General features: G+C 38.8%; 1 protein-coding gene across 1 annotated transcript in view; it reads right to left on the bottom strand.

Annotated features, from left to right (window-relative positions):
- Positions 1–14,184, bottom strand: part of ZFPM2 (zinc finger protein, FOG family member 2) — a 279,385-nt gene that overhangs the window by 103,666 nt on the left and 161,535 nt on the right. The window contains 1 exon segment of the mRNA XM_075705075.1: positions 4,805–4,916. Within this exon segment, the coding sequence (XP_075561190.1) occupies positions 4,805–4,916 (112 nt within the window).

The raw sequence follows: 14,184 nt of genomic DNA, 5'->3' as shown, positions 1-14,184 counted from the left end.
GACTGCGATTTCACTCACGGAGGGATGGAGGCTTTTTATGGCATTGATATCGTATGTCCGTACCACCGGGACAATTAACAGGACCATCCTGTGGAATTACTTACTAAGATGTCACGCAGTGCCTGTGGAACTGCACTGGGGCGAGGACGTTTTTTTTCTCCTCCCGCATCCTCTCAGAAATAACGAAGGCCATAAACTACTCAGTGAGGCCAGGCAGAGGAGGAAATAACATCAGTAAATCACTAATGGAAATGCAAAACCAAACACCGCCTCACACGAAATGAGACGACGGCCAGCTCGAGAAGCGTGCAAGTCGCTGCCGGCGGCCGCCTCCTTTTTGGCAGCCGACCCTGACCCCGTCCCACCGCCCCGTCCCCCGGCACCTGTCCCTCTGCCTTCAAGCCACAGCCTGAAAAGCAGCCATTTTCTGATTTGGGGTTTGCAGCAGCGGACGCGCCCCGCGGCTGCCGCCTGGCCGGGCAGCGTGCTCGGTGGTACGCAGTGCAACCCACCAGGCCCAGACACACGTTAAACATGTTGGTCTTCCTGCACAGAGTTATCCTGTGGTGCTCTGCAATCAATTACTGTTATACCACCATCATTAATAATTTTCTTAATGAAAATGATTCTGTTGATCTCCGTTGTATTTTAATTATCAGAGTTAAGCATAATTACACTGCAGCTCTGAGCTGGCATGTAGACTCCTTTAGGGCGCAATTTTGTTTTAACACACTGATAATGTAATTTTACATTGTGTCAGTTGTTTAGTTATTATCCAGTCGTACAATTCCGCTGTATTCCTGATAACAGATAATAACCTTAGCACCTCCTATATCCTGAAGTCATTTAAAAAGCAATATTGGAATTTCACAACTAGCTAACTTAATCGCCTTATGATTTTATAATTCCCACAGCTAAATATTTGTACAGACACCCTGTTTTAACAATGCCACTAAACATACGGTATCCATACATTTCACAGAAATGGCTTAAATAGTATCTAGAAAAATGTCTGTTATATGAACATGGTTTTCAGTCTGCGCAACTGTATTTTTACACCGTTTCTATTCTATTCAGTTGTAATTCATTTTTAAAATCCCTTACAGTCCCAGTGGAAGATTTGCAGTTAATACCCCAGCCCCTTCCTAGGTTGTGGGGGGTCTCCTACCTCTGGTCTTAAGAGACTTACCAGGTCTGGTCCACAACTCTTAGGCACCAATGCTTCTCAAGTACACTGTGTTGCAACGAACATACAGTTCATGCATTAACACTTCCCACCAATGTATCTTGCTTGAATTACTGAAACTCTGTAGCTGTCTTTTGGAAAGAACGTATTTATAGTTCTAGATAAAGTACAATTCCTAAAATCTGTCTCTAAAATTTCAGTTACTGTTTCTAGGACATCTCTTAAATTATTGAATAGACTATTTTTGAAACATGAGAGAAGTTTGACATAAATATTAAAACAAAAAAAAGCATGTCTTTTAAACGTAATTACAGTTGTAAAAGTTTCCTTTCAAAAAACCAGAATGGGCTAACGGCACATTCCACGAGTAGCCAGCTTGTATCAGAGCTTGTAAAAAGGGATACTAATGAACTGCTTTTCCCTTTTCTAATTTGTCCTAGTATTGGGGAAATGTAGTTATAAAAAATACAGATAGAAATAAGTGATCCTAGACTAAATAGAATTAATTTCAAATACTGAATAGTTATTTCACAGCTGTTCACTCTGAATGTACTCTGATGTACGATTTTAAATAACTGGTTTCTTAATCTAAAAATTTATAGAGAAGATGAATTGTGATTCCACTGTAATAACTTAGCAATATAATCCTATGTATGTACATCATACATACACACAGCTTTTGTGTTTGCTTGCCTAGGGAAAATATTTTACGGAGAGTTTTGAAGGCACATAGGGAGTTAGCTGGCCAGCTCAGATTCACTTGCAATAGCAACTACACGCCAGACTCCTCTCCCTGTGATTACTCCGCGTGCAATGCGTGGGTGACTACGGTGCCCATAGTTTCTAGTGAACTGGAAGTCAGGCTGACATTCCTACGCTCTCCTGAAAGATCTGGGGAAAATTCTGCTCTCAAAGATACCATTGTAGTAAGGTAAAAGGAAATACAGCAGCATCAGTCAGCAACTGATCGACCAGTGCCATGTACTGCTAGCCAATTCTCAAACTTATTTTCCTCTTAGAAATGTGCCAATTTATTCCACTCATCTCATCTTGGGTATAGTAAGGAAAACAGCTCCCAGGTGACCAAATCTGCTACATGTACAATTCCACGCATTTGTTCAGCTAATTGCTTTCAGAAATAACAATGTATTGCTAAGCAAACTAACAAAATTATACACATGCAACTACAACATAACATCGAATTACAACTACATGCCAGCTGACACCGTTTCATTAGAAGTAATGGCACTATAGGAGACAGAAAGCTAACACAAATCAAGGCAATGTAATCTGGAATGATGAGATACAAATTGAAGGAAGAAACATTATTCTATTTATTTATTTTACCATCTTCTATTTGACATTGTTTTGTGATCCATGCCAATTAATCTTTCTAGCACAAAAATCCCAGCAGAGCTCACGGCAAGTGTAGGTGCTTAATGAACGACAGCAGCCAACTCAAAGCGCAAAGAGATGAACAGAAAGCAGTGAAGGTAAAGCATATCTACCTAACTTATTTCCTGCCTTATTTTAGTGAAGTAGCAGGTTTTTGACATGTATTTATAAACCAGGGCTCAAATTTATCCTCAACTTTAGTTCTAAGACGCATCTGCGGCAGATAACAGAATTCAGAAATAGAACAGAATAACAGAAAACTGCCTGACTGACGCACAATGCCTGGTTAACCAAGTACTAAAATAACCAGCATCATCAGTGAAACAAAATCCAGCACGTTTGAATGAAAAGAGTAATGTTTTGGGCTACTCGGATTGCACCAAACTGAAGAAAGTTTTTAGCATTTGAAAAAAAATGTATTACAATAGATTCAATCAGACAGATAGCACTGAAACTGTCTAATGAATTAGTTAGTGTTTGTAAAGTACTTTGAAGATGAAAAGTCTTACTGGTATATATGTGCTAAGTATTATTATAATTACAGAAAGAATGTAATACTTGGTAAGACATCATCCTATGGGAATTTGCAGAAGCTGTATTTTGGAGTGAAAGTAATTTCCCATTACATTAAAAAGTTGTTGCAGAAAAGTTTGGCTGTGAGTATTCAATACTATGGATAGCAAACTGCAGCTCTGGATTCACAAGAAAAGCTTCACTGTATTACTCAGAGCAACTTCTTTCACTTTGGCAGCAATCAGCAAGCTGCGAAGGAAGGGCAGTCAACCCTTTTGAGATCTGAGCCCAGTTCTCTAGTACTGCAGGTGTTTCAGGTTGCGGAATGAATGTGCTGGCATTCTGTAATTATAATAGAAAGAATTTATAAGACCCTGGTGCGCAACTCATTTTTAACATGCAAATTCCCTGTTTTCAGCGTTTCAACTTTCAAAGGTTTGTGGCGGTTTAAAAGCAATCCTCTTATAAGTGTATAAATTGCAATGATTATAGGAACAAGTTGTAATTGTTTCTAGTAAGTTTTTAGGAGTCTTTGATGTTATGATTAGTGGTTTGTATGTTAATATATTGATATGGGTGCTTATTTGCCTGGATGCTTGTATGCTGAAATGGTCACTAGGTTGCCTCAGCAAACAAATCTTTGATCTCAGTAGGTCTGCTTGGTTAGAAATAAAACCTAAAAGAAATTAAACAAGAACAGTGCATGTTCTGAAATATTCACAAAGTGCTGAGATTGGTGACTGAAATACAAGGACGGAAAGTCATAGTTTTGCAACCTGATCTTCAGGGAGAATGCCAAAAACAGCTACGCTAAATAAGTTATTCTTATTCCATGCATTCAGGTGGGTTTTGTTTTTTTTGGGTTTTTTTTAACATACTGTAATGATACCATAACCACATTTACAAAGCTTTCACAGTGACCGACCAAACAGTATGCTGCATAGTCCATGGCACTATGGACTGAACTCCTGGCTCTTCGGGTTGGTTCAAGATGCAAGACAAAAGCCTTTGCATCTCGACCCAAAGTAGCTGTTAGAAGCGGTAGGTTAGACAAAGCATGTTTAGGGGGCCTCATAAGAACTCATACGGACTTCAGCAAATCTGACCATTCACGTAAGACAGAAATGATATGCACTGCCACTGGCCAACACATCCCAGTGAAGCATCATCACATCGTGCCGCTACAGAGACTGGAATGTCAGAGGTGGCAACCCTGAAATCCAGTTCCAGTTATCTTCTGTTACCATGCTGACATGAAGTCTTATCACAGTCCAATCAAGTTTGAATTCTTCTTATAAAACCAGATTTCCGTTAGTAGTCTACAGTGTAATGTAACATGGAGAAATGCTATCCAGTATGTCCAATAAAATGTCATAAAGAATCCACCTTTTTAAAATGTATGGATTTTACTGATGTTTCCCAAGAGGCACTAACTCTCAGAGAGAAATGGACGGTACGTCTTACGTCAGCTGATGTCCTTCTGTGTTTATAAAGCATTTAGTACACTACAGACACCATGTCGGGCTTTCGTATCATTAAAAGAAAAAAAAAAAAAAAAAGCAAAACCTGAGCAGGGTAGGAAAATGGGAATGAAAACTGTTCCACTTTAAGGGGAAACAAACTACTTCATTTTCCTGTTATGCAACCGGTATATTTTCATCTCAGTACCTCGCACAAGAAAGTAAAGAAAAAAAATCAGCTTGTGTTTACCTTTGCTGTACACAATGCAGTTGTTTTTGTTGTCTTCTACTCCTTGCCAAGTCACATCCAGCAACCACTTGGGGCCAGCAGTCAGTACCATAGGGACTGAAGCCTTTGTCTTCTGTAGGAAGGATGATAACAAACAGATGCCATTTGCTTGCCTTGATTAAGAACTTGAATAATAATAGTAATGATCATTTTATTTGCAAACAACAAAATCTCCAAACCCATAAGCCAAGGTCTTATTCCCCTGCCTCAGGATTTTTTTTAAGAAGACACAAGCAGTAAGCTTTAGTTCTTTCATTGATTGAATGGTGAAACTATTATCAAGGATTTTTCGGAATGATATTGGATCAGATCTCCAAGATTAGGCAGATCTCTGGTGGCTGAGAATTATAAAGGGAATGCAGATGACTTTCACAGCAAAGAGCCAAGTGTTTAGAAGTGAACTTTAGACACATTGTACTTCATTATCAACGCGATCTCACTATTTCCTGAAACAGACAGGAAAGAATTTAAAGAATTGGTATCCATTTCAAAGATCTGTCCTGGGTAACATTTGTATTATCATAGGAAATTGTTGTGAATGGATAATGGAATTCTTCCCCTTTTGCTAAGTGTTGATGTGTGATTTTACTATGTCTGAAATAATAATAATGCTAATGATTCACTGCACTTTGTCTCCAAAAAGACTATAAAAGAAGTTGTATTAATAAATCCGAAGGCACAAAAGTAAAGCATGACATCCATTGCACCTGAAAGGCATGCAGGCAAAGAGATGCACAGTTAACAAAGCCATCTCCTGGGTATATTTCAGGTTCTATATTTAGAGAATTTGGTATTTGAGGACATAATTCAAATTTATTAACACTTAACTCCTTTTACTAATCAAATGGCAAAAACCCTGTGGGTAATCCTGAATTTGTCAGTATGTGGCACTGAGAAGCCACTTCTATCATTCACAGTTCTTTTCCTCTGCATCAAGCATGAAACCACAACAGAGAGTACCAAGTACAACAGTCACCATGTAACTTTTAATTTTTTTTTTTTTCTGGGATATAATTCTGTCCAAGACATTCCAACCTTTTCTAAGAGAATTTTATTAATTAGTTTTATATTCCACCAATAATTATATAGTTGGCTCCAGCTATGTTCTATTGTGATACTCTGAATGATTCTGTTTGAAGAAAAAAATTTTAAGATACAGAAAATCATATATTTACATTGACGTTCCAGATGTGTTGGCCACATTTATCAGCTATGACTTTTAGAAATGTAGTGAAGTATATTAAGAGTTACCATAGAACATATTACGTTCCCAAAATATACACAAAAATATTATTGAAAATAAAGTTTTTAAAATATTAGTTACATAAGATTAAATTAATAATCATATATAAGATATATTCGATATAATTTATTATATATCAATATTTTAATAAAGATGATAGAATAAGACATATTGAATGTCACAGTTCACATTTTCAGTTGTTTTTTTGATCTGTTTATTCTCTAATACTGTTTTGCCAAATACAGTATTTCTTGCTTAATTTGCATTTTTCGTACAAATGTTTATGCATAAGTCACACTTCTTCTGTATGCACTCTACGACATTATTCATCTTCCAGAAGCGTTGTAAAAAACAGATATAAATGAAGAATGAAATTAGTCAAAACGAATGTAACAGCTAGGGACAACATACCTACCTAGTGTAAAAATACTACAACCAGAGACATGCAATGCCTCAATTCCTAATACTGCTTTTTCTACGGGAAGTTGCAGAAAGTGTGTTTGCTTATATGAAGTATTACAAGAGTCAACCCAACTGCATGTGTTTGAAATCAGAATTTAAATTCTGATTTCTAATTTACCAGTAAAGAAGACAGCTTTTTTAAAAAATTTGGTTCATATATAAATTATCAAGAAGTCTGATATTACCAATTATGAAATCAGTACAAAGTATTTACACATGGACTGCACAGAAAATAATGATGTAAATGAGGCATGAACTGAAAAAGATCTGCAAGAGATGAGATGAAAGGTATTCAAAGTATCCTCTCTATCTTCTATTATAGAAAAGTCTGGACCTGAGTGTCATTTACACCAAAACAGTGCTAAGGCTGCTATGGAAACAAGGAAGAGTGTCTATTCTTCACATAGCTGAGAATCACACCCATATTAAATACAAGCTTTAGCATGAATGTTAGCAGCCGTGACTGCATAGCAATACTGAAGAGGAGGACAAGGACCTGTTCCTACCACATGCTGCACTTCTCCAACTGCCATTTCAGTCAAGCTTTTAAAATATTTTTTGTGTTTATATGTTTATATACCAGTCCCTGGTAATACCAAGTACAATCAAAAGACAGTCAATGTTATCCAGGTAGTGGACTTTTCCATGTACAACACCAATGATTCAGACATTCAAACCAGTCTTTTTTTTTAAGTTGGAGGCCTAGTTAAAAAACAAAACAAAACAAAACAAAATCCTATCTTTTAAGTGCAGAAGGGATCATCTATTTAATTTTCACAAGATCTAATTCCTATTTCTGGTTTTCTTCTTCCCAGACATCTGACATTTCATTGTGTCTCTCCCATTTGTAAGGGTATTATTTGCGTTAAGGTGGTATCAGAAAACCTCAAATGATATCAGGATCTTCTTGTGCTGGGCAATAGTTTATTATCTACATATACAGGACAAATAGTATGTCCCAGGAGAGGATTATACTTAACCACATACTGCTGAGGAAGAAATGAGATGCAGAGATACTGTTTGACTTTCTCATGGAGACTAACTTCTCCTCTAGCAATTGGTAGGCTTAGTCCCAGGCTGCTGCCCCTGCTTCTTCTAGACCATGAGAAGAGCCCAGGCTGGTGCCTCATCCCTTCTGAGGGGACACAGCAGCAGCAGCAGCAGCAGCAGCAGCAGGTAGACTGAGCACCAGCAGGCAGGACTCAAGCTTGCTTTGCCATCCCCCACTTACAGGGCTTTTTTGGAACTTGAAGAACTACATGGAGATCACTGAATTAGCTTCCGGGTCAGCTTGGCAGTGAAACTTGTAATCAGTGCAGCAGCTGTGAGTGGTCTCTAGGCACTAGAGATAGGCTGGAGGAGGAACAAGGTGTTTCAACTCACAGCTCTGCTAGCCCAGAAGAGCTGGTGGACACCTCAAAAGAATTTCCCACTCTCCCATAGCTCTGCTCCCAAGCTGCAGAGATATGTAAATAAACTTCTTTTAATATGAAAGCAAAACTTCACAAGGCACTGGCTGCTTGTAAAGCTTGGCAGCTCCTCTAAGGGAGATGGGCAATGGCTTCTCTTTGAAGTACCGCACAGGCATATTGTGTGAGCTGTAAGATGAGTCTGGACCACCGCAGCAGTTCTTGGGGTCTGGCATCCTGTGAGGTTCACATGTTCGTAGGAGGTGTTCACCACTGACAAAGGCTTGCTCTTGTTGTGCCTTTTTACATAGTAAGAATTGAAGTAAGCCCGCTGATTCAGGAAAGGCCATTTCCCTAAAATGGTTAAAATGAAAAGACCCCAGTCCAAGATAACAAGAAGCTATGGTTAAATCACTCATGCCTTTATCACCTCAAGATTAGACTACTGCAATGCGCTATACCTGAGGCTACATTTTAAATCCATTTGAAAGCTGAAGCTGGTGCAGAATGCGGCAACCCGCTTGTGAAGCAGGATGTCGTGCTTTGAGCGCATTACACCAGTGCTTTTTAATCTGCACTAAGTGTCTGTGGGATTTAAGGAGCTGGTTACAACCAGAGAAGCCTGGGACCTGTGTATCTGAGATACCTAGCTGAGACCTGCCGGGTCCTTTGCCCCAACCATACAATCACAACTGAGATCCACCAAAGAGTGTGAAAAAGGCCTTTCTTGGCTTGACACAGAAGAAACTCCTGGCAGCGCAGTATGTTCTTCATGACAACTCTTTATGTTTGGGACACCATCCCACTTGAAGTAAAGTATGTTCATGCTCTGACTCTCAGAGTGTACTATGAAAATTACCCTGTAATTCATAAGATGTATTTGTTATACCCTAACATTTAGGTGGTCACTCACAAAATGGTGGTGGTTGTGGGAGGTGTTCGATATTTTATGTTATGGGTTTTTTTTTTTACAGTGCTACTAGGAATATCTCTAGTTTAAGCAAGGTACCTTTTTCCAAAAAAGCTTCCTTGACACAGTAGCAACAATATTACAGCTGCTTAAAAATAAGACTTCAAAAACCAAACAAAATTTTCTTTCTCCCTCTGAAAGAACTGCTACAATTTACTCAAAAGCTTACAAAATATCCTGCTTACTGCCTAAGTATAATCACAGGGATCTACTAACACAGGTGTCCATAAGATGGGGCCATATAAGAACCACCTCACATTTTGAAAACAAGGGCACATTAAAAAACCACAACATTGTTCACTGTTCTATACCAGGTAAGTGTGTATTCTACATAACAGTCATTTTTACCTGAAAATGCAATTTCTGCTCATGTCTTCATGCCATAACTAGACAAATTTGACAAGGACAAACAGGGTCAAAACTGTGATCTCTCAGGGAACAATTAGAATCAGCTAATGAGGATGAAAGAGGTCAGGCAGGCATCCACTTTTCACTAACCTTTGAAGCAACTGGACAAACAAGGGAGGTAACCCTCAATAAATGTTTATATTCAGTCAAGAGGTTAATGGAGATAAAAATAGCCATCACAGCGGGCCAAAAATAGTTTTGCACTCTCGCTAAAAGGAATCAGTGCTGACAAGTAATGTTAGATGGGCTCTTCCCTGCAAACATTTCTAACATATGATGTGTGTGGCCTGGCAGAAACTTGAGGAAACCCCCACGCTGAAGGGAAATACGTTATGAGCAAGTTGTTTGAAATGTATGAAATTCTGATGTCAAATGCCTGATTGTTGCTAGCTGTTTCCTAAGAAGCTGTGCTGGAGCAAGAAATAGGTACTGAGCTGATGTCCAGTAAGTCGCTGTGACACGACCATCCTGTCCCAAGTATGGTGTTCCAAAATGTGTTCAACATTATTTAAGGAGATGTTCATTGAAAAATCACTACATTTCTATGTTTACCTTTTTTTCTTCAATCAGTACAAGGCTCTATAATGTCAAAACTACTTCCTTAAAGCACTCTCACCAAAACAGAAGAAAGTTGCTGGAGACTTCAGATACTCAAGGCCTTTGGTTCTAATTGTATTTTGGTTCCTGCAAACAGATTTTCTTTCTAAATCATCCAAAGTCTGAGTTCCCATAAAAGATACAGAAGATTACCAAAATGTCTTCGTGCCCTTGGAGAAAGTTCTCATGCCCCACTCTGCAGTGTTACTTTATATTGTCAATTAAAAACAAGACTCTACTGGGAAGAAAACTGTAAATATACCTCAGGTGCCTTCAGATATGAGTCTGGGAAGGTAAAACACCAGTTAATACACTGATGGAGTTTTCTACTTTGAAATTCAATTTAAATTCAGTTTGATTGTGACAGGGTTGACGTACCTTCTGACATTCTGAAACTGCAGAACATCCCCTCTCGAGAGGTTAAATTCACCTTTGCCGGCCACCACACTCAGTACAGAAAAACTTCATAAGCTCATCAAATCAGTTCAGTTGGGAAGGTCTCCTAAGGGGTCATTCTGGAGCGAGCAATATTAGAGATCTGCATAGGTCTCAAACTATCCCTAATTAATTAGTATTTGTTCTAAGATGTTTTTGAATAAGAAGAGTGATATCACCTCACACTTACATTGACTGTCTTAATGTATTTCTGCATCATATACTGATTACAAATTCATCAAACCCTAAGACAAGCCTATGCAAACAGACCAGTGGACAGACACAGACCCTCATTTTGTTGTGGATTTGTGTGCAATCAGCTGGGCTGTCTTTCAATTTCTATAGCTTCCCTGAAAACTCTTATCTTTTTACAAGGAGCCTTGGAAGAATATTTATCTCAAGGGCTTCTCTGGAAACCCTGCCAGTCAAGGCCCGTGGCAGCACTTCACAGTGCCGTGGCTTTCTTTGCTAGACATGCAGAGGCAACTCCTCTCCACTCATACAGGACTGGAGATGTCAGGAGGTTTTTGGTGCCGTGGTTCCACGTTGATGACAAACGTCACCAAATAAAGCAAAGACACGGCAGCCTCCAGCCTATGAACACCTACTCTGGAATTGTACAACTGCACCAGGATTTCAGTTTTCACAGCCCCCACTATGTCTGTCAGTGAAACCTTGAAACTTAAACTAAATGCAAGAGAAATTTTGCAATCTTTAGTCCTTGTGGTTGAAGAAAAACACATTTTGAAAACCCAGTACAAATGTAATAGATGCAGTTAATTTCACCTAAATCTGCAGACAGCCTGGGGTAACTGTTTTAGTTACTGCTTTACAACAGTGGGAACCAGTGTTTCAGGGGAGTGCTCAAGTATCATCCATCAGATGCCTGTCTATGGCTAGACAAAGAGAGTACAAGAACCTGTTTATCTGCACAGATGTAACTGGTGTTCTGGCATGCTAACTGGCAGAAAGAAGATAGACAGACAGTTTGTTGCTTGTGATGGGCCATGAAATTAGTGATGGAGAAAAGAAGGAAGGGTCAGTGTAACTTCCCAGTATCTTGGACAAGGTGGGAGGGAAGAAGTCCTCATACCTCTTCTGCCCGGGCTAAACCACGACAGCGGGGCTCTGGATTCTCGTTATGCAGCACTAGTGGTTAACATGGCAGTGCTGCACCTGTGGCTTGGCTGGTTCTGAAACAGCTTGCATCATTCCTAGTCTACAAGGTATTACATTTGGCTATTTATTTTGGGATTCCACTTACCTGAAGAGGAAGTCTCTTCAGGGGTGGGATTTTTTTTTTTTGGTAATAGTATAAGGAAAAGAATTGGTAACATTTGGAAAGGCTGTGGTCAAACCAAAGCTTTTAAATGTTTCAAACACAAAAAAGGGGAAGGAAAAAAAAAAAAGAAAAGAAAAGAAATGTACACACACAGATGGAATCCCAAAAGACAGCTGGGATTCCCTGCAACTGAGAAACCCTGCTGTTTACCCCAAGAGATCATCACTTGTCAAGTGACAAAACTGAACATACATTTCACCATATATCTACAAACCTAAAGCAGACCAAAGAAAATATTCAAACAAAAAAATACACCCTAGGTCTGTTAATATTTTCCAACACTTGTCATGACTTCAATATGATTCCAAATTTTTTATTAATATGAAATATGCCTGCTGATGAATGTCTCTAATGCAAATTAAATGTACGCAAAACATTGAGATCATTTCATGTTACCTAGCTAGAATGCATTTTTTTCAAATCTATAAACCAAACATAAATCAAATCGCACTGTAACTTAGGTACAAAATAATGGCTGTCAAAAGCAACTTTATCTTGTTCTTAGGTACAAAATACTGTCAAAAGCAACTTTATCTTGTTCTATTTAACCCAGGATACCCTTGGAAGCCATCTTCAAACTCTTCCCCAGAACTAGGAAGGTTTAAAATAATTAATCCAGATTCTGGAGCACCTGGTCCCAGCTGAGGGTCCCAGCGATTCCTTCTGGCGGCTTGCCATGTGGTCCTGGAGGAGGTGACAACCAGCTGCTAGGAACAGGAATGGAAAAGCTGGAAACTGGACCTCTGAACACTCAGTGAGCTTCCCCTGCCCACAGCACCCTGTGCTGATGGACCTTCTACTCCTGTCCTTCCCTCCGATAGTCTTTTCACCTGGCTTCGCTCCGCAGCTGCTCCTCCCCTGCCCTGTCCTCCTACCTTTCTCTGTCTTCCATTTTGTATATACCTGACTAACTATGTCTAGATAACTCCTCCCCTTCCCAAAGAGCATGGGATGGACAGCAGTGTATTTTGCCATCACTCCCTTGCCTCAACTTTCTCATTATATTTCTCCTATTACTCTCTGTCCTGTTCCTTTCATTCTTTGGGAAAGCAGTGTGTGTGTGTATATATATATATATATATACACACACACACACATGCATTGTGTGTTTACACAATGACCAGCACCAGGAAACCGTATTCTTAGTCGGTGCTATGATTAGCATAAATATGATTAGGATATTCTGAAACTTGACAACACTAAGTGAATCATCTCTGTTGTGGTGAGTTGATACCTGCGGGTAGTATGCCCACCGTCATTGTGTCTTAGTGCCCAGGTATCTGCTGTGGGTGTTGAACCTTTCCGCTTTACTGTAAAGAAGAATACTTTGGATAATACTATTTCAGAGATGACATGTACCTGTACTGATGAAATCACACTATATATAACTTATCTTTAGACAAGATATAATGCAGTGCTGCTTGCACACTTTCACACTGAATTATCAGCGCGTTTTTCCTACTGGGTTAACCTCCCTGTTGTAAATTATTGTCTACTCTAAGAATTAGGTCTCTTTTACTAATGAGACCACGTTGATATTTGCCAGTAAATATTTTCCAAATGTACTTGCTTGAATGTAACTCCTTTCACTTTTGCTAAACATTTTTAATGTTAAATAGATGAATACTCTGCTCAGTATGGCTCAGCTGCAATTCTGCAAACATCGAGTTTATGCTGGATGAGTTGAGGGACTAAACTCTGGGATAAACCATCAATCCCTGTTAATTGTCTGACATGTGCGCTGTTACTTTGCACAAAGATCATTTGGGCCTGGGGTAGTTAATGTGACAACAGACATTCTAGATGATCAAGGAGACAGAGGTTTTTCTAAAAGAGACGAAGGCATTTATATTGCATACTGGCTAATTCTGCCTGGACCCACTGTCCAGCTATTCACACTGAAACCGTCCGCAATTGCTATATCTACAGCTTAGTTACAGTGTGGTACTGAATAATTTCTGTTTTGCAGTAATTTTGGATTTTTTTCTCTGTTGTACTTTCTATCACCCTGGAATGGATGATATAAAACACCATTTCCAGAAGTCCAAATTTCATGTATTATGTGTATTTATTTTTATCTAAGGAATCCATTAAAATAAAAAAATAAAAAAGGACATGCATAAAGCCTTCTATAAAGTCCATTACACAGAACTCTACGTTAGTTAGCAGGTATAGATACTGCTTAGTATATATTACTATTACTTTGTCTGGAACTGCAAACACAGGTTGTGTATTTTCCTTTAGAAAAGTGAGTGTTTTTGTCATGAAAGGTGAATAAGTCATGCTTTAGCAGCAGTAAAAGATAGTATTTTTTACTTTCACTTTTTTCCCCCCAGAACCAAAACGGTAGAAAATAAAAAGTTCTCTGTATATGTTTGTCCAGTATTTTAACTGTATAATCCAGTGCAGCTCTATTAGGATTATATTTCTGATTAATATTGTGAGGCCTTTATGAAATACATATTTAATACACAG

Source organism: Pelecanus crispus, chromosome 2, assembly GCF_030463565.1.
Source record: "Pelecanus crispus isolate bPelCri1 chromosome 2, bPelCri1.pri, whole genome shotgun sequence".
In the NCBI taxonomy this organism is placed as follows: Eukaryota; Metazoa; Chordata; class Aves; order Pelecaniformes; family Pelecanidae; genus Pelecanus; species Pelecanus crispus.
This window is presented reverse-complemented; position numbering and strand designations above follow the sequence as displayed.